This window comes from Palaemon carinicauda, chromosome 17 (genome assembly GCF_036898095.1).
Source record: "Palaemon carinicauda isolate YSFRI2023 chromosome 17, ASM3689809v2, whole genome shotgun sequence".
Classification (NCBI taxonomy): domain Eukaryota; kingdom Metazoa; phylum Arthropoda; class Malacostraca; order Decapoda; family Palaemonidae; genus Palaemon; species Palaemon carinicauda.
The window spans coordinates 36501646-36527091 of NC_090741.1; the positions used below are offsets into that span (position 1 = coordinate 36501646).

The 25446-nt window shown below is 45.0% G+C and overlaps 1 protein-coding gene across 4 annotated transcripts in view; it reads right to left on the reverse strand.

Moving 5' to 3' along the window:
• Positions 1-25446, reverse strand: part of LOC137656672 (two pore calcium channel protein 1-like) — a 157264-nt gene that overhangs the window by 87835 nt on the left and 43983 nt on the right. For all 4 annotated transcript variants that reach the window (XM_068390852.1, XM_068390850.1, XM_068390853.1 and 1 more), the window contains 5 exons: positions 25191-25319; positions 14227-14288; positions 11480-11653; positions 3823-3924; positions 3177-3303 (listed from right to left, as the gene is read on the reverse strand). In XM_068390852.1, coding sequence (XP_068246953.1) covers positions 3177-3303; positions 3823-3924; positions 11480-11653; positions 14227-14288; positions 25191-25319 — 594 coding nt within the window. The remainder of the gene's footprint in view (positions 1-3176; positions 3304-3822; positions 3925-11479; positions 11654-14226; positions 14289-25190; positions 25320-25446) is intronic.

Sequence of the window (25446 nt, forward strand, 5' to 3'; positions counted from 1 at the left end):
AGAACTTGCCAGAAGGAATGTTACGACTCTTGCGGCTCTCCTCCTGATGGACTAGCAGCAAGGTCTCCAGTCCCCAAAGGCTCTTCTTGGGGGGACTCGCGGACGTTCTCTGCGCGCTTAGCTGGCTCTGGTCTGATCCCCGAAGATGATTTCGGAATTGTCTTGGAGTCCTTCGACTCCCTCCTGGGAGGGATGCAGGATTCCAACAAAGATGGTGGGGGGCTCTTCTCCACCTTCACCCGGGAAGACTTCTCAGTGCGAGGTGGGGTTTCTCCCATTGGTGCGATGGGAGAACGCCTCACCTCACGTGAATCCCCTGAGGACGGGAAATCCTCGTCCACAGGGGAGGGAGAGAAAGTCTGGGGGGGGAGGGAGCCTTCCTCAAAGACTCCCGAGGAGCCAGTTTCGCCCTAGGAGAAGTTGCTACGTCGTCCACTCCTCTCTTCCTCTTCAGGGGGGCCGAGATTGCCGCTGATTTGAGGCCTAGTTCAGAGAAAGCGGGCTTGAAAGCCTGCGCAACCGCTCTGATCAAGGGCCCAAACCAGGGCTGCCGACTGACAGCAGCACTGTCAGAGACACCCTCTGGAGGGAAGGGGATCGTAAGATCCCTAGGAGTGGAAACTACAACAGGGTCTGCCTGAAAAGAAGCTGTGGAAGAAACGTTCCTGGACCTGTCCGGAGATTTCCCTCCCTCCGTTGAGCGCGCTGTCCTGCGCTTACGGGGGGCGGAACGCGATGAGGACGACCTGACCATGCGTTGTCCTGCAGCCTCTTGTGTGGGAACGCGCTGTGAATCGCACTGGGCATCGCGCTGGCGTTCGCGCGATAGGTTATTGCCTGGATCGGGTGCGGGCGATCGCTCGTGCGGGCGCGCGGGGGCGATGGCGAGGGCGCGCGGGCGAGCGATGGCGCGCGGGCGAGCGATGGCGCGCGGGCGAGCGATGGCGCGCAGGCGAGCGATGGCCCGCAGGCGAGCGATGGCGCGCAGGCGAGCAATGGCGCACAGGCGAGCGATGGCGCGCAGGCGAGCGTTGACGCGTGGGAGAGGGCGCGCTTTGGCGCGCAGGAGAAGGAGCTCGTGGGTGCGTAGGCCACAGGGCGCGTGGGCGCACAGGTGAAGGGGCGAGTAGGCGCGCAGGTGCGCGTTCCGGAGACCTCAGACTGTGAGGGCGAAGCCGTTGGGCGTGCGCGCGCAGGGGAAATATCCCTAGCATGCGGGTGCGCAGGAGTGCACTCATCTGGAACCGTAGTTCTAGCAGTGGGCGCGCGGGCGCGCGATGGAGACTGCGGGCGATGGCGCGTAGGCGAGGGATAGCGAGCAGGCGAGATCTGGTGGCGTGTCGGCGATTGGTGGTGCGGTGGAGAGCGCTGGCGAGCAGGGGAGGAAGAAGTCTTCCCTCTGGAACCCAGATCCGAAGATTGTGGGCGAGCAGGCGAACGATGGTGCGCAGGCGAGCGCTGGAGAGCAGGAGAGCGCTTGCGCACAGGAGATCGCTGACGAGCAGGAGACTGTGGGCGTGCATGGCGCGCATCAGGCTGAGGGCGCGTAGTGGTGTGCTGGCGAGCAGGAGATCGTGGGCGCGTTGTCTCTGGAACTGCCAGGCGAGCAGGAGATCGTGGGCGTGCAGGTGAGCGCTGGCGAGATGTGTCTGCAACTGGTGAGCGCTTGCGCGCAGTAACGCACTGGCGCACAGGAGAACGTTGGCTCACAGAGGATACCTGGCGCTTAAGGGACTTACACACAATGTGTGAAAGCCCCTTTTGCCCCGAAGGGACCGGTGCCCGTTGGATAACGGGATGGGTGGGCGCCCACAGCGCATCTGCAGCCCGGAAGGGCGACTGCAGGTCAGCAGGTCTGGCAGGAGAAGGAGATCGCGAACGATTTGCGGAGAGGTCCAGGTCCAAAGAAGTAGCAGGAACGGTCGCTGAAGGACGAGGTTCCTCTGCGGCGGACTGCGAGGATGAAGACCCGACGAGGCGCCTCCTAACACCCTTGTGAGGAGAAGGTAGACCTCGGCGACGAAGAGGAAGGCGAGCCTTACGTCTTATACGTCCTCTGGGAGCAGCAGGCAGACCATCGGCAGTCCTCCGAAGAGGAGTCTCTGTCAGTGAACTCCCCCGAGGGGGAGAATCACCTGCAGGAGAGACCGTTGGACTTAGTTCCTCCCTCGAAAGATGTTCGGAGGGGGGAGCTAAGCCTTCAGCTACAACAGGAGCAGAGGTTTGAACACTCCCATTTGAAGCCTCTGCCACAACAGCCTCGACGATAGACAGAGGGTCAACCTCTGCTACCGTCGGTGACTGTTTGACAGCTGCTCCCAACCTGATCATGTCAAACAGGGCTTCCTTGGAGGGCGAGCCCTGAAGCCCCAAGGAAGCCCAAAGCTGTAAAAGATCATTATTACTCACATTTACATTAGGAGAAACAATTAAATCCTCCCCCCGCGGAGGAGGAGAAGCTGCCTCGCTATGGGAGGCAACTCCCTCTCCCAAACCCCGAGATCGGTCAACAACAATATGGCCTACGCTACCACTCGACAGCCTCTCGAGAGAAGCCGATCGAGTGGGAGCTTCGGAGGAGGTTTGGGCCACGGAAGAAGAGTCCTTAGGATTTTCCTTCTTCAAAGAAAACTTTGAAGGAGAAAAATCCCGTTTGGACTTCTTCTTCCGGTGCCGGGAAAACCTCTCCCACTGGGAGGTAGACCACTCCCTACATTCAATACATACATTACCACTATCACACCGTTGACCCCTACAATAAGGGCATAAGGTGTGAAGGTCGGTGTCTATTGACGACATGAAGGTCCCACAAGGGCGGTCAGGCAACCCAGGACACTACGCATTGTAGAGGCCAACATCACAACACTCTAGAAAAAGAAAAAGCAAAATCAAAGATTAATAATGGCTGTCGTGCAGGCGAGGGTGACAGCGGACACATCCATCTAGCACCCGAGCTGATAGCAAAGTGAACTTACCACACAGGTGTGTGAGGGGGGAGGGTCCCCCGCTAACTAGCGGTGGGGTAGTAAACCCTCGTTAAAATTCTAATGGCTCGTCCTTTCAGCTACGCCGAAAGTAATTACCCATATTAAAAAGCGTGGTTTGTATTTCAGTTATGGAACAAATAACCTTTACTATAAAAAATATGTAAGGAAAACTAACAGTAAAAAACATACTTTGAGGTATTTCCTATAGTTGTTGTAAATAACAGCTAGAATGATGTTCATGTAGAGGAAAAAGCAGATAACCAAGAACAAGACAAAAAAGATGACGTAGTACGGTGAAGCGTCGTAGGCTGGCATCCTGTAAAAAAAAAAAAAGCCGGCAAAGTTAAAAAAACAACAAAAGAATTTTGCAAGAAAGATTCGGCCTATGGGGCTTTGTGGATCATCACATAACTATAAATAAATAGGATAGATTCCAAATTAAGATTAAGATCTAGTCCTACTCCAAAAGTACATGCATCTCTTTTAATTTCACAGAATCTATCAAGATTGACAGTATTGTATTTTAATGTATTTTGTATCTAATGCAATGAATCCTGAATTCCACCTCAACTTCCATTTACTTCAGTAAAGTGTACACTACCGTATCATGTTAAAAGTTTTATCCTACTGGTGGAAATTCTGGAAAAATATTTAGTACTGTACCGTCAATAAAAATTTGTCAAGTTACAAAAATCATAATTTTCCACCAGTTTCTCCAATTTCATACATAACCCAATTTCAAGATTCACAACCCAATGAACTCTTTTCACTAAGTTACGACTTGTATTTCAACTAATCACACAACATTGGTCGAGAACAATAGAAACACACTTACATGATATCCGGATTGTTCGCTGTAGTAACCAACACATACATATCAAAGAGGCTATCCCAATAAGTGTCAAAATATGGTCGGCCATCCACCCATTTCATGCCTCTGTTAACCAAATAGGAAGACAAGAATAATTAAAGTCTTAAGAGGCTAGAATATTCCCCTTAGTAAAAGAGGTTTTTTTACACCATTTCTTTGACTGACACCCTTTCCCTTCTTTGAACCATGGTTTTTTCCTTTCCCTTTGCTTTCTTCTTCCCTGGTTATTGGCTTGAATCAAATCTTTCTAATATTTTCATTCACCTTCTATTTCAGGAAAAAATTCCTGAATACCAACCCAATCAAAGTCAAGTAAATTGATTCAGTCTTCAGGATAAAACCACCTTATGATGGCAGTAATGTCCTACACCACTAAATCTTTAATCTATAAATAAAATATAAAGACAAGACCATTAGGAGAGATCATGATAATCATAAGAATTATATAGGTGCTTGTCATTCAAAAGATTAATGCTCAGCATTCTAAATTTGAATTTGAAGAGGAAATGTAAATACAGCTTTGCAGTACCTATCCACTTGTTAAACTTTCTGACATTTTTGAAAATGTATTCCTAATAGGATGTGGCATCTTGTGCCTCAAAAAATTCATAAGAAATTAATGTTCAGCCATTATCATTTGATTATGTCATGCAAAATAACGAGTAACATTCGATAAAATTAGCATCTACATATAATAAAATAAGTGAAATACTGTACTGAATGACTAAACACCCTAACACAGTATGTTCCTCGTTATAGACTGCAGAAAAATAAGTAAGAGCATATTTTTTTGAGCACTTGATGAAAATACAGGTATGAACCAATGACAGCAAGATACTCTATACAGAAATATAACTTGGTTGAATAAATTTTGTTTTTTTACACACCTTAGCATATATCATTTGTTTTAATCATGATGAACAAAATTGACCTTAAAAAGAGGGGTTTGGAAAAAAGAAACCCATAGCCTTGGTGGGTGCTATGACTTTTAGTCTATGGGCTCCCTCTAGAGACAAATTCTACACAATCATCAACAAATGAACAAACACTACCTCACATAAAAATGGAGTTTTTATGATAAAACAAAGTTTTATGAATACTTACCTGGCAGTTATATATATATAGCTGAGTCTCCGACTGCGGCAGAATTTAATCGAAAATCGCGGCAACCGCCTTGTGGTGGTTGTGTGGTTAGATGGTTAACAACCCTTACAGGGTGGTACTTGGAATCATTCCCGTTTCCTGTTCCTCAGATTATCTTTGCCCGACCTGTCTCCTGAGGGGAGGTGGGTGGGCTTTGAAATATACTGTATATATATAACTGCCAGGTAAGTATTCATAAAACTTTGTTTTATCATAAAAACTCCATTTTTATGAATAGTACTTACCTGGCAGTTATATATATATAGCTGATTCACACATTTGGAGGAGGGAAACAGACAGAAAAACATAGTTGGGGAAACAACAAAAGAGTTGTAGGAGAACAAACACCTTGATTCCTTACCTGCTAAGGAAGCCGACTTCAAAGGTAACTGCCTCTAGAGTCGCTTTCCCTTAGGAGTGTTCAGCCAGGAGTAGACCTGCTACGCTGCAAACAACTCAATCGAGTCTGTCAAAGGGGTAGGACCAACAACTTGACTAGACTTCAGAAACTACCTTCCCATATAATAAAAACCTGCAACCTTACTAAAGCTAACCACCTAACTTTGCAGAAATAGATATAAACTATCTATCTGGACTGAGGGAACCGTACCACAAGACGAGGACCTCAGACAACCATAAAAAACACAAACCCATATACAAGTACATAAACTAAGGTTGAGTGGGGGTAGTAACTCCTTTGCCTAATACAGAAGCCGCAGCTACGTATGGGCTCAAGGTATAACACTTGTCATAGTCCACTCTTACCTCTCTGAGGTAATGAGAAGCGAAGAGAGTTGCTCCTCCAGAACGTTGCGTCCATGATCTGCCTAACTGACATATTTTTCCGGTATGCCAGCGAAGCAGCAATGGCCCTTACTTCGTGAGCCCGTACTTTTAACAGGGCGAAGTTTTCTTCCTCACAAAAGAGGTGGGCTTCCCTAATAGTTTCCCTCAGGAAAAAGGACAAAGCGTTCTTTGACAGGGGTTTTTGAGGATCCTTCACCGAACACCATAAGGAGTTGGAAGCACCCCTCACACTCTTAGTGTGGGCCAAATAAGCCTTGAGAGCCCTAACCGGGCAGAGGGGGCTTTCCTGTTCCTGACCCACTAGATTCGTGAGGTTAGGGACTTCAAAAGTCCTGGGCCAGGGTTTCGAAGGGTTCTCATTCTTGGCGAGAAAGTCGAACCTCAAGGCACAAGCCGCTCCATTTAGGGTGAAACCTACACTCTTCTCGATTGCCTGGACCTCGCTGATCCTCCTGGCAGTCGCTAGAGTCAAAAGGAAGAGGGTTTTCTTAGTCACATCTCGCAGAGAAGCTTGCGAGATAGGCTCAAACTTCCTGGAGCACAAAAACTTAAGCACCACATCCAGGTTCCAAGAAGGGGGTCTTAAGTGCACCTGCTTCGTTGTCTTAAAAGACCTAATGAGGTCCTGCAAGTCCTTATTCTGAGATAACTCTAAGCCTCTATGCCTAAAGACGGTTGAGAGCATGCTCCTGTATCCTTTAATGGTAGATAAAGCCAGCTTAGCATCCTGCCTGAGGTACAAGAGAAAGTCTGCAATCTGGCTTAAAGAGGTAGAGGACGAGGAAACCTTGCGCCTCCTGCACCAAGCTCTAAAGGTCTCCCACTTTGACTGGTAGACTCTTTGTGAAGAGATCCTCCTTGCCCTGGCAATAGCTTTCGCCACTTGTGCCGAAAAGCCTCGAGATCTAACGAGCTTCTCGACAGTCTGAAGGCAGTCAGATTGAGAGCGAGGGGGTTTTGGTGAAATCTCTCAAAGTGGGGTTGTCTGAGAAGATCTGGACTTGCCGGTAGTCTTCTTGGAAAGTCCATCAGCAACCCTACCACTTCGGTGAACCCTTCCCTCGCAGGCCAGAATGGAGCCACTAGGATCATTCGTCCCGAATCGAGGAGAGCGAATTTCCTGACAACCAGATTGATGATCTTGAACGGGGGAAAGGCATACATGTCCAGCCCCGTCCAATCCATCAAGAAGGCGTCCACTGCAACAGCTTCCTCGTCCGGGACTAGGGAGCAGTAGTTGGGGATCCTCTTGTTTAGACTGGAGGCGAAAAGGTCTATTACAGGTCTGCCCCACAACTTCCAGAGGCTCCGACAGACATGCGGGTTGAGAGTCCACTCTGTGGGAAGGACTTGTCCCCTCCTGCTGAGCATGTCTGCCCTGATGTTTCTCTGCCCTTGAACAAACCTTGTCAACAGCTGGGTCTCGTTCTTGTTCGCCCAAAGGAGAAGCTCTCTCACAGTTGAGAACAGAGAGAGGGAGTGAGTTCCCCCTTGCTTCCTTATGTACGCGAGAGCTGTGGTGTTGTCGGAATTGATCTCCACAGTCTTTCCTGACACCGAGGTTTTGAAGGCCTTGAGCCCTAACAAAATGGCCATCAATTCCTTCCTGTTGATATGCCAACTGATCTGACTCCCTTCCCAAATACCTGAGACCTCTTTGTTCCCTAGTGTTGCTCCCCAGCCTGACTCGGACGCGTCTGAGAATAACACTAGGTCGGGGTTCTTCTTGAACAAGGAGATCCCTTTTCCCAACAGAGCTGGGTCCAGCCACCACATCAAAAGATCCTTGATCTTTGTCGGAATGGGAAAAGAAAAAGTGTCCTCCTGGATCTTTCTGTTCCAAACCTTTGCGAGGAAGTGTTGCAGAGGCCTTAGGTGCAGTCTCCCCAACGGGACAAACTGCTCCAGGGAGGATAGAGTTCCCAGCAGACTCATCCACTCCTTCGCTGAGCATTCCTGCTTCCTCAAAAAGTCTTTGACTTTGTCCAGGCACCTGGTCTGCCTCTCCTGGGAGGGAGAAGCCTGAAAAAGAACTGAATTCAGAACTATCCCCAAATAGAGAATAGTCTGATTCGGCTCGATCTGAGACTTCCCCCAGTTGACGATGAGTCCCAGGTCCTGAGTCATCGCATAAGTCTTCATTAGGTCCTCCAGACATTTCTCTTTCGACTGTGACCGGATCAGCCAGTCGTCTAGATGGAAGGAGACCCTTATCCCCTCCTGGTGTAACCAGCCTGCCACATTCGCCATTAGTCTGGTGAAAACTTGGGGAGCTGTGCTGAGACCGAAGCAAAGTGCCCTGAATTGGAAGCACTTGCCCTGGAACACAAACCTCAGATATCTCCTCGAAGACGGATGAATGGGGACGTGAAAATAAGCGTCCTGCAGGTCGAGAGAAACCATCCAGTCTCCTGGACGAACTGCAGCCAGCACTGACTGAGTCGTCTCCATGGAGAACTTTGTTTTCTCCACGAAGGCGTTCAGAGAGCTGACATCTAGGACTGGTCTCCATCCACCCGAGTTCTTGGGAACCAGAAACAGGCGATTGTAAAAGCCTGGGGAGGCGAGGTCTTGAACCGGCTCTATTGCTCCCTTGACCAACATCTGGTCGACTAGCTCCAGAAGAGCCTCTCGTTTCCCCGCGTCGGTGTACTGAGCCACTAAGGCTAGGAGAGAGTCTGAGAGAGGTGGTTTCTTTAAAAAGGGGATCTTGTAACCTTCCTTGACGACTGAGAGGGACCAGGTGTCCGCCCCTCTCCTTTTCCAAGACTGCTAAAAACGAGACAGTCTTGCCCTTACTGGTGTCTGGAGGACTTCCATCTCATTTTTTGGACCGGGGCCTAAACGCACCCCTGCTGGTCCTTGGCCCTGACTCTTGTCTTCTCCCCCTAAAATCCGCTCTCGAGGAGATCCTGCCCCGAAAGGGCTGTTGAAACTTCTTCTCTTCCTTCTTCAGAGGAGCAGGAGCAACAGGTAAGGTCTTTCTAGCCGACCGAGACAAAAGGTCCTGAGTAGCCTTCTGAGCCAGAGAAAGGGATATATCTCTGACCAGAGCTTCAGGAAAAAGATGACGTGAAAAAGGGGCGTAAAGCAGCTCCGACTTCTGGGCAACAGTCTCAGATCTGGAGGTGAAGGAGCACAAAAGGGCCCTCTTCTTTAAGACCCCTGCTGAGAAAAGGGAAGCCATTTCATTAGCTCCATCCCTTAGAGCTTTGTCCATGCAGGACATGATACTCATCAGGTCCTTCGTGTCCTCCAGGAGTTCAGACTTCCTGGCCAGAGTCCCGAGAGACCAGTCCAGGAAGCTGAAAACCTCGAAAACCCTGAAAATTCCCTTAACGAGGTGATCAAGCTCCGACATGGACCACATCACCTTGGCAGAGTTTAAAGCATGCCTTCTTGCCGAGTCCACAAGAGCCGAGAAGTCACCTTGGGAGGAGGCAGGCACTCCTAACCCCAAAGGTTCCCCTGTCTCATACCACATACCGGCCTTGGAAGCGAGCCGAGACGGTGGAAAAGAAAAGGTGGTCTTGACATCTTGTCTCCGTTCCTTCATCCAATCATCCACCTTAGCGAGAGCTTTCCTGGCCGAAATTGAAAGTTTCATTTTGATGAAGGCCGAAGACTTAGTAGCTTTCTTCCTGGTAAATTGAGACTGAGGAGAACGAGGGGCCGAAGGTTGAAATTCCTCCCCATAAAGTTCCAAAAGAGAGCGAGAAAGAACCTTGTAATCACTAGAAGAGTCGGCAGGTTTTTCTTCCTCTTCCGAAATATCTTCGAGGTCCTGCTCAAGGATAACATCCTGAAGAGTTGGGCTGCCAGCAGTCTGGCACCAAGAGCTGTTTGAATCCTGGCGCCAAGCGCCGCTAACATCCAGTCGGCGAAAAGCAGTATCGCCACGATGACGAGAAGCGGTATCGTCACGATGACGAGAAGCAGTATCGTCACGATGACGAGAAACGGACTCGTCCTGAAGATGCAGGCTGCCTTCGCCTTGAAAATGCAGACTGCATTCATCCTGTTTCCTAAGAAACGAGGCAGTAACGTCCTGGCGTTTCGAAAGAGAAACGGAATCGTCACGGCGCCGAGAACGAGAGGCAGTATCGTCCTGGCGCCGGGAGAGGGGGGAAGGAAATTCCTGCCAGCGTGCCGATGAAGAGGGTGTGCGTTGTCGTACGGCCGACGAAGTGCGCAGAGGTTTCTTGGGAGAGATACTAAGATCTCTCTTAGAAGAAGATCTCTTAACAGGCAAAGAGACGTCCTTACGTCTGACGGACTGAGAAGGGTGGCTGAAAGCTTGAACTAACGATGGAAGTTGTTCCTGCATAACAACCATGAAAGCTTTAGCAACCTCCGCTGGCTCTCGCGGTGCCGAAGACGGCAGTTGTCGTACGGCTTGACTGGGAGCGCTGGCAGAAGAAGTAGGGAGTCTAGCAGGATTAACTGGGCTAAGAACTCTCTGTTTCGCCCTTTTAACAGGAACAACATCGAAATCGTCTTCCGAAGGATCAGGATCTCGGCTACTAGAACCGGGAGAGGGAGAGCAAGACTGCACGTCCCGGTTCCACCCTCTCTTCATTGGTCTTGATTCGTAACGCCAATTACGTCTGGGAGAACGATCAGGTGAAGACACAAACGTATCCGACACGCCTTTCCTACGGCGGTCAAGAGCAGCCTGGGAGATCGTAACAGGACTGTCTGAGGCGACGACTGACCGAGGATAAGCACCTCTCACCCCCTTTCGGCTTTCGACGTACCTTCTTCCTTGGTCTTGGGAGCTTGGTAGAGGTCTAGACCTAGGGGTATGACAGATTCGATCAGTCGCCACCTCCACTGCACTTTCACAAGCACTAATTTCACTTACACCCTTACCTTTAAAGGCCTCCAATTGTGCTTTAATGGCCTCTAATTCAGCAGCTAATTTAGCATACCCAGGGTCATCCGTAGGCACAGATCCTGTAGAAGGGGCAGGAGTTACTACATTCGGGGAAGGAATAACTTCCAAAGAGGTTACAAGCAAAGGGTCAATAGATAAATCTAAGCTAAGCTCACTAGCAGACTTTGACTTTGATTTAGCTCTTCTAACTCTATCAATCTCAAGTTTGCGCACATAGCGCTTCATAGCTAACCAATTATCATCACTTAAAACCTCGCACTCCTTGCACTTATTATCTAAAGCACATTCAAACCCCCTGCAACCCATACAGATAGTGTGAGGGTCAACCGACACTTTCGGCAACCTCACCTTGCAAATATCATTCGCACAAATACGATAATGAATTTTTTCACTCATGATAAGAAAGGAAAAAAGACAAAAAACAAACACAATTGCCAAATCCCAACACAGTGTACTTCACCAAAAACGAAGTCCAAAAAGGTGATGAAGGGAAAGCGATCCGAAAAAACTCTAAAGGGCGGACTAACGATGTTGTCGATCCGGCCAGCAGAGATAATCTGAGGAACAGAAAACGGGAATGATTCCAAGTACCACCCTGTAAGGGTTGTTAACCATCTAACCACACAACCACCACAAGGCGGTTGCCGCGATTTTCGATTAAATTCTGCCGCAGTCGGAGACTCAGCTATATATATATATAACTGCCAGGTAAGTACTATTCATAAAAATAGTTTATTCCTGTGTAAACACACTGAAACTTTTACAATATCTTACCTCCCTCCAAACAATTTATATCCCATCAGGGAAAATATTGATAAGCAGAAGAAAAAGAGACCCAGCACATTAATCAAGTCAGGAAATGTTCGTCTAAGGTTACGGAACGAGCGGCGTATTTGCTTCATTTCCGGGAAGTTGACTGCAAATAATGGACGGAAAACTCTTGACCACCTGCAAAGAATCAATATATTACCTACTGCACATGAAAACAATGAAAATATATGAATATAGTTTTCAAATTATTTCACAAAATATTCCTTTTGGTCAGGGATGCAACCTCTTATTTTTTCTTATACTTTAGAAGTAGATCATTTGATGCTTTAAATTAGTGTAGTACTTGCTAAAATTAGACAAGACCTCAACTATAAAAAGTATTTGTCTCACATGGAGACGCTTTTACTTTTAATTTCCATATTGTAAGATATGTGGTTACCAATTGGAAGGGATGGGAGGTGGTCAAGCTTTTTAAAAAAGAACTTTTAATTGTGAAGTAAATGATACAAAATTCTGTGTTCACATCAGTTACAAATCCTTTATTAATGTGTTTGGAAAAGAGTTAAGCCAGAGGGGGTGATTGAAAACTATTTAAGATCCTATCTAATAATCTAATAAAAATTATAATATATCTCAAGCTGATCATGGGAATTTGTAACAACTACGTCATGCCATTCCATAACGTCTTTTAATCTTCTCCCATTCCTCGTCCAGTTGTGTGACAAAGTTACAGATCTCAGGACCCTATGATCACAAATTAAAGTAATTTCTATTTTTCCTAACTATACAAACTTGAGTCCTTTAAATTGGAAAATGTCTTCAACACAAGTTGAATCTTTAACTAAATAGGTCTGGTAGTTAGCAAAAGGTAGGTGGGGAGCCCTCGGGCTACATCATGGCTCTTTTAATCTTTGGTTGAGACGAGAAGTTTAAAGGAGGCATTTTGTATTAGGAAAAATATAAATTACTTTGAAAACTTGTGATTTGTTCCTACACATACACAAATCATTGTCATTTAAATAGGAGACTCATCCTTAGGTGGGAGGCAGTCCCCTTTGAACCAGACTGGAGGGTTTTTTTCTTTCCTGGATATGGCTTCCTTCTTGGTCCTGTACGGGAGTGAGGAAGACAATACCAATAAAACTGCAGAGGCTGTTAAGGCTAGTACTGAGTCACGAATCACCTATCTCTCTATAAGGGAGATGATATTGAAAGTATAAGACCAGACATGAAGACTGATGTGAATGGAAGACACCAACTTATCCTCTGCCTTGTAAAAAAACATGGAGGAGTTGCTTCTGAGCAGAGCATAGTCTGCTAGAAAGGTGAGCAGTTACACAATTCACCAGATCAGTCATCCCAACAGTAGGTAACAGTTGCAGCTGCTTTAGCCTTCAAGAGAACATGAAAAAGCCGTAGAGGCCCAGCTTTTCACCTATCCTTAAGACTCATGTGTCAGAGGTGCTACCTTAGATGAGATGTACACTGGTCCCATCTCGAAGCTGGGAGAGTTAAACAACTGAACAGCCAACACAGGACCAAAGAATGAGATCCAGGGTTAAGTGCAATATGTCCTAAATGTACTGAGGCAAAGGTGATCTTAACTCTCAGAAACCATCTTTGGTTCAGAGTACAACAGGTGATCTGGGCTATTACTGATAGGGCTAGACTTGTGAGTTATTTCTTAAATATCAGTGGACCTTACTGACCTCTGGTGTATCCATCGTCTGAAGACTTACAGAGCTAGAAGGAACACCAACTAAGTGCAACCTTCATGTCCTGCTAACACTAAAGAGAGTTGTGACCCTTTACAACAAATGTCGAATCCTGCATCATAGCACAGCTGGGCCTTCCAGGACCTCAGACATTTCAGAGTGAAATGTCTGTAGGCAGGATAGGTTTAATAAGGACAACTACCTCTTGCTGCAGCAGAAAAGATAGTCTTGAGGGACAGACCCTGCAATGTCCTCCTCATGTAGCAAGTAGCACGTGCACCTAAGCCTTGAGGAAGAGGACCAACTGATCCAAGAACCAAGTTACAAGAGCTAGCAGAATGTGACACCACTGAACTTTGGGCTATCCAAGAGTATAAAGGATCCTTTATTCTTCTGTCCCACTCTTTCTCTGTCTGAGCTGGATAATCATCACCACCTCTTCCTATGCCTATTGACGCAAGGGCCTCGGTTAGATTTGGCCAGTCGTCTCTAACTTGAGCTTTTAATTCAATACTTCTCCATTCAACATCTCCTACTTCCCGCTTCAGTCTTCAGCGATGTAGGCCTGGGTTTTCCAACTATTTTAGTGCCTTATGGAGCCCAGCTGAACATTTGGTGAACTAGTCTCTCATCGGGAGTGTGGAGAGCATGCCCAAACCCTCTCTATTTTCCCCTCATCATGATCTCATCTACTTATGGCACTCGAGTATCTCTCTTATAGTTTCATTTCTAACCCTGTCCTGCCAATTAGCTGGATAAACCAATTCACTATTATGCAACCCAGAATAGAATTCGGAAGCCTTTTGAGTTGGTATAGGGGAAAAGACTCAAATGAGCAAAAAGTCTAATCTAATGCTAACAATCATTTTCTTCAAGTCTAGGCAGTTATTTTCTCATGGCTTGACCTGCCAGTACCAGGGATTTGGGTATAAGTCAAAATAGGAGGGTTGCAAACTGTACTGACACAAACATGCAATAATGTATTTCCATTAACAAGTAGAAATCAACTCAAATGCACAGTAACTGTCCACTCACCGTACAGCATTGCTTCCACTCTCTACAAGCCCCACGTATATTATCATATCTAAAATAGTAAGCTGAAAAGGAATCATTCAAAGCAGCAAGGATTAAGCAATGCATGAAAAATTTGAGTTATTATGGCCTACCAATCTTAGCAAAAGAACTTTAAGCTGGATTTCAAATAAGTATGATTCCCCACAGAGAAAATGCAAATCAGAATACATAAGCAAAAATTAAAATTCAACAAGCATTGAAATCCATATCCTTTTAAGAAAAGAAGCTAATGACATATACATACTTTGATGGTTAATTCGGTTTTAAGTTGAATGGTATTTTCTGGTTTTTTATTAGCTCTCAACATTTCAATATCAACACTTCTTTACATGCTCATCCTGCTTACAATAAGTAGAAGCAATACTGACCCCATTCAGTTTCACTTATAAGAAATTCTACTGATAACGAATCATCTTAAGGATACTTGTTACAGTTACTATGGAATCTATTGTACTTTAACCCTTATAAATTCAGCTACATGACAGTAAAAAAAATTTTTTGCTCATCTAAATGGACTTCAATGTTTGATAATCTTATTTTTTACCACACTGTAATTATCAAATTGTAACTAAAACATATTAGGCAAACTACAACTGAAATTCAAAACTAATGACAACTACATACAATTTACATGCAGCACTTTTTAAATTGCAAACTAAACGTAATACATGCACATCGCGCAAAATCATTCTTTATAGATCCTCAACAGAATGCAAAAATAATCAGAAATGTTATTTATAAATGTTAAATTAATCAAGACCATAATCATGTGTCATCTGCAAAATACAGCAAACACTTTGGTTTACATGAGCAAGAACTTTAACATGCAGAAAACTTAATGACTAAAGGGGTAAATCAGGTTTGGCAAATATCATAAAAGCAATAGGTTTCTTGAACAAAAGATATATTAGGAAACCATCCCCATTTCATAAAAATTACCGTAATACAAAAGATACATTAGTTCTGAATAAATATATTATAGTCTCAAGCAATTAAGGAAACCACACCCATTTCATACCATTATGAAAACCATTTAACCATACACATAAGCTATTGTCTCAAGCATGTAAAGCAACCAAACTCATTAACCATAAACATTATTAAATTTTTCACAAAAATGTTATTTTCATTAGTAAAATAAATTTTTGAATATACTTACCCGATAATCATGTAGCTGTCAACTCCGTTGCCCGACAGAATTCTACGGGAGGGATACGCCAGCTATCACTATACTAGAAGGGGGTGTACTCACAAGCGCCACCTGTGGCCAGGTACTACAGTACTTGTTGTTGACGCCACCTCACTTTTTCCTCGGTCCACTGGTTCTCTATGGGGAGGAAGGGTGGGTCAATTAAATCATGATTATCGGGTAAGTATATTCAAAAATTTATTTTACTAATGAAAATAACATTTTTCAATATTAAACTTACCCGATAATCATGTAGCTGATTCACACCCAGGGGGGTGGGTGAAAAACCAGTGTACAAGACTAAAGGATAGCTAAGTATCCCGTATTTCATATAATCAGTTATCCACAATAACAATGAAATAGTAAGTACCTGGTAAGGAAGTCGACTTGAACCGTTAATCTGCCTTTAATAAGATCGTCTTCCTTACTGAGCGCAGCGTTCCTCTTGGAAGGCTGAATCAACTCAAAGGTGCTAAAGTATACAGGGCTGCAACCCATACTAAAGGACCTCATCACAACCTTTAACCTCGGCGCTTCTCAAGAAAGAATTGACCACCCGCCAAATCAACAAGGATGTGGAAGGGTTCTTAGCCGACCGTACAACCCATAAAAAGTATTCAAGAGAAAGGTTAAAAGGTTATGGGATTATGGGAATGTAGTGGCTGAGCCCTCGCCTACTACTGCATTCGTTGCTACGAATGGTCCCAGGGTGTAGCAGTACTCGCAAAGAGACTGGACATCTTTGAGATAGAATGATGCGAACACTGACTTGCTTCTCCAATAGGTTGCATCCATAACACTCTGCAGAGAATGGCTCTGTTTGAAGGCCACTGAAGTAGCCACAGCTCCCACTTCATGTGTCCTTACCTTCAGCAAAGCAAGGTCTTCTTCCTTCAGATGAGAATGTGTTTCTCTAATCAGAAGCCTGAATAGTAAGAAACTGAGTTCTTAGAACTTGGAAAAGAAGGTTTCTTGATAGCACACTATAAGGCTTCTGATTGTCCTTGTAAAGGTTAAGACCTTTTAGATAGTACCTAAGAGCTCTAACTGGGCAAAGTACTCTCTTCAGTTCATTCCCCACCAAGTTGGACAGGCTTGGGATCTCGAACGACTTAGGCCAAGGACGTGAAGGAAGCTCGTTTAGCAAAAACCGAGCTGCAAGGAACATGTAGCCGTTTCAGATGTGAAAACAATGATCCTGCTGAAGGCGTGGATCTCACTTACTCTTTTAGCTGTTGTCAAGCACACGAGGAAAAGAGTTTTTAATGTGAGGTCCTAAAAAGAGGCTGATTGGAGAGGTTCAAATCTTGATGACATAAGGAACCTTAGGACCACGTCTAGATTCCAGCCTGGAGTGGACAACCGACGTTCCTTTGAGGTCTCAAAAGACCTAGGGAGGTCCTGAAGATCTTTGTTGGTGGAAAGATCCAAGCCTCTGTGGCGGAAAACCGCTGCCAACATACTTCTGTAACCCTTGATCGTAGGAGCTGAAAGGGATCTTACTTTCCTTAGATATAACAGGAAGTCAGCAATCTGGGTTACAGTGGTACTGGTTGAGGAAACTGCATTGGTCTTGTACCAGCTACGGAAGACTTCCCCTTGAGACTGATAGATTCTGAGAGTGGATGTTCTCCTTGCTTTGGCAATCGCTCTGGCTGCCTCCTTCGAAAAGCCCCTAGCTCTTGAGAGTCCTTCGAAAGTCTGAAGGCAGTCAGACGAAGAGCGTGGAGGATTGGGTGTACCTTCTTTACGTGAGGTAGACTTAGAAGGTTCACTCCTAGAGGAAGAGTCCTGGGAATGTCGACCAGCCATTGCAGTACCTCTAAGAACCATTCTCTCGCGGGCCAGAGCGGAGCCAACCAACGTCAGCCGTGTCCCTTTGTGAGAGGAGAACTTCTGAAGTACCCTGTTGACAATCTTGAACGGCGGGAATGCATACAGGTCGAGATGGAACCAATCCAGCAGAAAAGCATCCACGTGAACTGCTGCTGGGTCTGGAATCGGAGAACAATACAACAGGAGTCTCTAGGTTATCGAGGTAGCGAACAGATCTATGGTTGGCTGACCCCACAGGGCCCAAAGTCTGCTGCAAACATTCTTGAGAAGGGTCCACTCTGTGGGGATGACCTGACCCTTCCGGCTGAGGTGATCTGCCATGACATTCACACCGCCCTGAATGAACCTCGTTACCAGTTAGCTTTCGATCTTTAGACCAGATGAGTAGGTCCCTTGCGATCTAGAACAACTTCCACGAAAGAGTCCCTCCCTGCTTGAAGATGTAAGCCAGGGCTGTGGTGTTGTCAGAGTCCAACTCCACCACTTTGTTAAGCTGGAGGGACTTGAAGTTTATCAAGGCCAGAATAACCGCCAACAACTCCTTGCAATTGATGTGAAGTGTCCTTTGCTCCTGATTCCATGTTCCCGAGCATTCTTGTCCGTCCAAAGTCGCACCCCAGCCCGTGTCTGATGCGTCCGAGAGGAGACGGCGGTCGTGTTTCTGAACAGCCAAAGGCAGACTTCCTTGAGAAGAAAGCTGTTCTAACACCATGCGAGAGAAGACCTCCTCTCTTCGGAAACAGGAACTGAGACCGTCTCTAGCGTCATGTCCTTTATCCAGTGAGCAGCTAGATGATACTGAAGGGGGGGGAGGTGGAGTCTCCCTTACACGATGAACAGGGCCAGCGATGAAAGTGTCCCTGTTAGACTCATCCACTACCTGACTGAGCATCGGTTCCTTCTCAGCATGCTCTGGATGCATTCTAGGGCTTGGAAGATCCTTGGGGCCGACGGAGAAGCCCGAAAAGCTCGACTCTGAAGATCCATACCCAAGGAGACAATGGTCTGGGATGGGACGAGCTGAGACTCCTCAAAATTGACCAGGAGGCCCAGTTCCTTGGTCAGATCCATAGTCCATTTGAAAATCTCCAGACAGCGACGACTTGTGGGAGCTCTTAAAAGCCAGTCGTCTGACGGAGTCGGACACAAGATCATGGTACTGCTGCACAGTCTGTGAACTGTCAACCATGGGCAAGCGAGGAAGTACAGTGACAACCCGAATCTGTCTAGACTGTCTGGGTCGTACAGACAACTCCTTATCGGGTTGCTGAGGTTGCCGCACTGCGTTACAACAAGTCACTTCTGCTGGTTGTTGAACGTCTTCCCCGTGACACATTGACTCCGTAAACAAAAAATCCTCTAACAAGGACTAAGCTTGGACTGCATGTCTTGCAACACAGCTCAAGGTCTATGGGAGCAGGTGTGGTAACAGACGGGATTAGCGACTGCAGTGGAACCATTACCTTCCCTGGAAGCATGTTATGCTTAAATAAAAGTCCATAGGAGGCTACGCAGCTAAAGGCTCCCTCCAAATGACAGAGTCCTCAAGGGAATATCAGAAGGAGGGAGAAAAGAACTTTCTCATCTACAGGGACCATATCCTAGAAAAGCTAAGTTCTCTCAGTGAGGGTTTCACTGGTGCAAAAGCAGCAGACTAGAAGGCAACGTTATGAAACTGCTTGACAGTCTAGTGAGTTGGCAACAACCAAAGATGTGTGACTGAGAAGCATGCGGTAAGGTATGCAGAGCATGTTGTATGCAGAGTATGCTGTATGCAGAGCATGCTGTATGTAGAGCATGTTGTATGCTGAGCATGCTGAATGCAGAGCATGCTGTATGCAGAGCATGTTGTATGCAGAGCATGCTGAATGCAGAGCATGCTGTATGCAGAGCATGTTGTATGCAGAGCATGCTGTATGCAGAGCATGCTGTATGTAGAGCATGTTGTATGCAGAGCATGCTGAATGCAGAGCATGCTGTATGCAGAGCATGTTGTATGCAGAGCATGCTGTAAGCAGAGCATGCTGTATGTAGAGCATGCTGTAAGGTAAGCAGAGCGTGTGCATGGCGTTTAACATTTCTCAGAAATTCCATGACCAGTGCTAGAGTGCTTTATGCATGCTTGCATGGGGTTTTAATATCAACATAATATTAACCTTACATTCATAACTCATGATTCATATTTTTGCCATATTTTGCGATATTGTTAAAAATATATTGCAAGGAATACAAATATATTTTTATAAGTAATACAAATAACCTCCATTATCATAATGTTTGACAATGGAGGTAAGGTAAGCTGAACAGCAGAGTCAGAACGAGCTGGAACAACAATAGTTGTGGTTTCCTCTTCAAGACTCTGTTGAGGGAACACCTGAGGCTCAGTCTGCAAAGGCTGATCAGCAGAAGGTAGGCTCATGGGTGGAGGAGGCTGACTCCTGGCATGAGTTGCTGAACTCAAGGGTTGCGCTTGCTGAGTGGTTGGCGGATGCGCAGTAGCAAGTTCCTGAGGAACGAGTTGAGGTTCCTGCAGTGTGAGCTGAGAGCGAAAAGGTAGTGGCTGCGCAGAACGCAGTAAAAGTCTCGCAAGTTGAGGCTCCTGAGGCGCAAGGCTAAGGTGTTGAGGTGCTTGCCTTGAGGAGGGTTGAGCTCGCTGCAGCGAGAGCTGAGGAGACTGACTCATGGATGGGAGAGGTTGTTGTACCTCAAGCGAGTGTTGCCTCACTGGTGGAACAGCAAGTGGAAGCGGAGGAAGAGAGGTATAAGCCTCCTGTTCCCATTGCTGAGGTTGCCTTAAGGAAGGCGGAGGGAGCTGCACACCACTGGGATCAGTAAACTCATAACGAGGCTCAACATCGTACGCCTGGCAGGCGGTACTGCGGTCAGGCGGAGCGAGTGCAGGCGGAGCGAGCGCAGGCGGAGCGGGCGCAGGCGGAGCGAGCGCAGGCGGAGGCGCAACCTTCTCAGCCCGACACTCACGCATCAAGACCGAAAGTTGTGACTGCATGGACTGCAGTAGAGTCAACTTGGGGTCGGCAGACACTAAGGTCTGCTGAGGTAAAGCCTTAACAGCAGATCTGTTGCGGCAGAACCTTACTCCTCTTAGGCGGAGTGCATTCAACTGATGACTGCGGGGAGTCAGAGCTAACCCAATGACTGCATCCGGGTTGTTGAACTCTAACTTCGTACGTCTGGCATAGGTCTGGACTTTACGTTTAAGAGGTCTTGAGACCTGAGACCAGCGTTTTCTCCCCTAAATTTTTTCTGCAGACGAGCAAAATAAGGGCTCAATCGTCTGCGGGTGGGAGTGACGGTCTCGGTAAGACACGCCCGCAACCACCGAGGATACTTCTGTGCGCCGATCAAGGCCTGCTGAACCCTTCTGCCCTTCGACATTGCTTCTCCCCTGGGCTTGGGAGCTTGCAAGAGGTCCCGGACTGGGAGGACGACTGGCACGCACAGAAGTACCCTCACGCACAACACTGACACACTTTGCGCTAATCACTTATCACTTTGATTTTCTGTTTGCACTTATTTCACTGAACTCGAAACTTTAAGTGGTTTGTACCTGAAACACGCAATTCTATCCTTTCTCAAAAGTTAGTAATTGCGAAAACAGAATTACAATGTAACAGAAAAATCTAATGAAAGATAAATAATTCAGTGGCTGGAAAGAGACTAAACACTAGATCACTCTAGAAACGTTTACCTTCTTCCCCTAAAGAGACTAGGGAGAAGAGCAAAAACGATAACAACGTTACTCGCTTGAAGGAAACGTTTATCCTCCTCTTTCTCCCTCCGTCTCAATATCTCTCTCTCTCTCTCTCTCTCTTGACTTAGAACCTGAGAGAAGAGCCCAATCATATATATCGTTAAAACATATTATTGTTAAAGGAAAAAACTGAAATATTTCCCAAAATGAAAAGTTCCTTTATTAGGATTAAAACCATTAAGTTAAGAAAGAATGAACAAAACGCTAGACACGGTTACTCTTACTGCAACGTGAAACCGTGAAAATTCTTTCTCTATCGTAACGATAGAGCGCAAGTTGAACGTTCTGAACGTCAACAACTGCAGAGACAAAACAAAACGTTAGTTCAACTTTGAAAACAGTACGAGACTATCAAAGAAATTCTTTCAAAGACATTAAAATAGCATAATATGTTAACAGGTAAAACCGAAATGACGGGCTCAAAGTTAATTAACTTCGGTACCAAGAAAAGACCGCCTACTATTAGGAAGGTCGAATATAAACAAATATAAAAATTAATTTTAATAAGTTTATAATAAAAGGAAGTTAATCGAAGAGGCCTATAAGAGGCGGAGAGATATAAAATAAATCTATAACTTTGTTAAGCAAAATTAAGAAAGAGAGTCTATACTCTCTTAGACACCAACACTTCCGTCTAAGGGAAGGGTCGGCCATTTAAAGGCGAAAGAGAGTTAATACTCTCTTCGTCACCATAATAAATCAAATTAATTCCAAAAGCTAACTAAGCTAATATAGAAGTTTCCAGTATAGCGAATAGCTGCAAATTTAGAGAAATACTTCACCAAACCGTGAACAATACTCCAAAATCATAAGCGTATCCAAGAACGTCTTGCCGGAAGCACGACAGAGGAAAAAGTGAGGTGGCGTCAACAACAAGTACTGTAGTACCTGGCCACAGGTGGCGCTTGTGAGTACACCCCCTTCTAGTATAGTGATAGCTGGCGTATCCCTCCCGTAGAATTCTGTCGGGCAACGGAGTTGACAGCTACATGATTATCGGGTAAGTTTAATATTGAAAAATAATCATTAAGTTTCATAATAATAAATAGTTTAACCAGACCATTAAGTATGTAGTTCTATAATCTTATAGGGAAGGAACAGATGGACTTGTATTAAAAGGGGTGAGATACTGAAATGACACAAATGTTAGAAAAGCTCAGGTCGATCAGGTGTGGGTCCCATCTCTCTTTTGATGCATCTGAGAACTGTTGCACATCCAGAAGCAGAGTAAAATAGGACTATCCTGGTGAGGTTTTCCTCATTCACTTACCAAGTAAGATCAGCTTGAACCTCCTATCCCACTGGAACAGGAAGGAACAGAGGATCCCTGTTGGCTCACCAATTATCTTTCAAACACCACTGAAGAGATCTTGGGTGGAGGTGTCCCTGTGGAATGACTTTTCCAACGAGGAAAGGTGGCTGAGAAAACTCTGTCAGAGCCAAACTGGTACTTCTGTCTTGGACAGGAATGGTTGTGCTACCATCTTGAGCATGCTGATGAGATCATCTGATGGACAGACCCTCGCTGCTGCCATGTCCATCAACATGCCCAAGTACTTCGACCTCTGCTTGGTTATGAAACTATTTCTGAAAGTTTTTCAATCTCCAGATTGTGACAAAATGCGAGAATATGATCTCAATCTTGTAGCAACTGCCTTGTTAAGGCAGCCAGAGCCAGGATCAGCCAATACTCTAGATAGATAAGTAGACGTATCCCTTGCGAATGGGCCAAAGCTGCCACCAAGGTGAACACCCGAGTGAACATGTGGGAAGCAGTATATAGTCTGAAGCACAGATTATTGAACTGGTACACCATACTGTAGAGGGAGAAGTGGAGGTACTTTTGAGAGGACTGATGCACAGCTACAGTACAGTTCTTGAAAGTACACGTCCTTCAGGTCCATCGAAAACATGAAGTCTCCCCCTCTGATGGAACACAGCACTGACTGTACTGCTTCCCTCTTGAACTCAGTTTGAGAAGCAAACTTGATCAGAGAGAAAGGTCGAAGACCAGTCTCCAGCCATTAGGAAGAGCCAACTGTAGAAGGCTTGAGACTCGTCTAAAACGACTTTGAGCACGTTTTTCTCCAATATCCGTTTCATATCTGTTCGTATGGCCAGGGCAGTCGGCAATGTTGGAGGATTGTATGAGAACTTTTGTTGAGTAATATAAGGGGGGGCAGACAGTCCAAAAAGGATTCTAAATAACCGTCACACAGGACACTCACTAACCACATTTCGGGTCTGCGTCTCTGCCAGATTTCCTATTGGCGAGAACGGCATCTCCCTACTTTTGGCAGGAGGAAAGGAGGAACACTGGCATCAGTATTTTTCTCCCACTCCCCTTTTCTTACTGCCATCCTTCATGAAGAAACCATATTAAGGGGATCAAAAATGCTGTGAATACATATGCTCTTTCCATGAAGAGATTGCAGGTGATGCTGATAGTGCTCTAGGAGCAGGCACTGGGCCCTTCCTTCCATCTGATCCCAAAGACCTGGCCAAACTCGAGGGTTTGACTACCGTTCCTTCGAAGGGATAGGGCCCTTGAAGGGAATAGGCCACAGCATCAGAATTCCTCCAACGAACCACCAGCAATGTCTAAGGAAACCCGACTTCCTTAGGTTTATGTTGACTTCATCGTTGTAAAGCTATATGAGATAAAACAGCAACAGACATGACAGCTGACTTGAACAAGCATGTTGGATAATGGAATGTGACATAGAAAACAGTCTCACATTTACAGTTATCAGGAAACACTGCATATCCTTGACTTGTTCCATCAATATCCCTCAAACATGTCAGCATTTTTATTCAATCTAGGAGAAATAATAAAAGATTAAAATACTCTGATCACTGTACGAGGTAACAGAGTAATACCCCTGCACTGAGCTGCAAGCAAACTCAAACTGAGGATTGCTCAATGCTCTACCTGGTGAGTGGGTGGGGCCTACCCTCCACCTGAGAGAAACTACAACCAGATTTAAAGTTTAAACAGCCATTTCCAGGTTTGCTGAATTCATGCTCCTATTAAAGGACAAAGGTTTATATAAGAGCAAGAACAAAGACCAATGGAATCTCTGAAAGAAAATTTGTTTATAAAATGAGAGCTTTGCCATATCTCAGTACTGTAATAAGAGAGTGAAGTTACTGTGTGTGTATACATACATACATACATACATACGTATGTATGTATGTATGTATGTATGTATATATATATATATATATATATATATATATATATATATATATATATATATATATATATATATATATATATATATCAGGGTACAAAAGTGGATAAAACATGGAGTAGCAAACACTGACAAGTACTTTTCAATCAAGTACCAATGTTCCATTAACAAGAAGAAATAATACTGGACTTTATCTGGCTGAAAACTTATACATCTAAAGTTGGGTGCACAACAATGCATTGCAAAATTACAATGAGGCCTCAGAGCCATAAGAATGATGGAATAATGGAATTTGCACCTTTTTCCAAAACTTGGATCAATAACTAACAAATGAGCAAACATAATTATCAGTAGAGAATGTTTTCAATAACTAAGAAATCACCTACAAGTAATATGAGAAGCTGCAAATTTAGTTAATTGTACACCAAATAAATTTTTGTGCACAATAATCTCTTTTATGTATAAGACTTCAGGTGGATGAAAAAATAGCAACGACTCTTTGGACTAAGATAGCTGTCAAAAAAAAAAAAATGTGAAGTTCAAAGATAAAATCAGTTGTTAGATACTGTTTTTTTTTTTTAATTAGGATAAACTGCAATTAACTAAAGCCTGATTAATACCATGAATAAAAGCTTTGTACAATATGAGTCATAGTAAATACCTATAAAATAATTCCACCAAGATAACACTCAATACTGGTCTGGTTAGACTATTTAGTAATATTAATTGACTAAAGGGTAAAATATGACCCAGCAGCTTCAGGATAATTCACCCCACTAACTAAAATCCCACTTAGAAAAAAAGAAATAACTTCAACTTAGCTAAAATCAAATGTTCTCACTCATATAGCTTGAGAAGATAATCTTATGAACTGACATGGTTTCAGAATTCAAAGAAGCTTTAAAATTACATTACATACTGAAGTATCACTTACTGCGACTAAGACGAAAATAATGATATGCTTTGTGTCTGACCAAAATCTTGTGAGAGGTGTGAAGATGCTGATGTGAGCGAGTCGAAAGAGATACAGGCAAAGAATGGCAATTTCGATGGCCATTGTAATCTGCAATGGATTGTGCCAAGACCAGCATTGTAAAAAAAAAAGGGGGGGAAAATCTACATCAAACAATACAATACTATACTTGAAATATTTCTGAAGCATTTTTGATGTGTGCTCAAAATCTCACTAC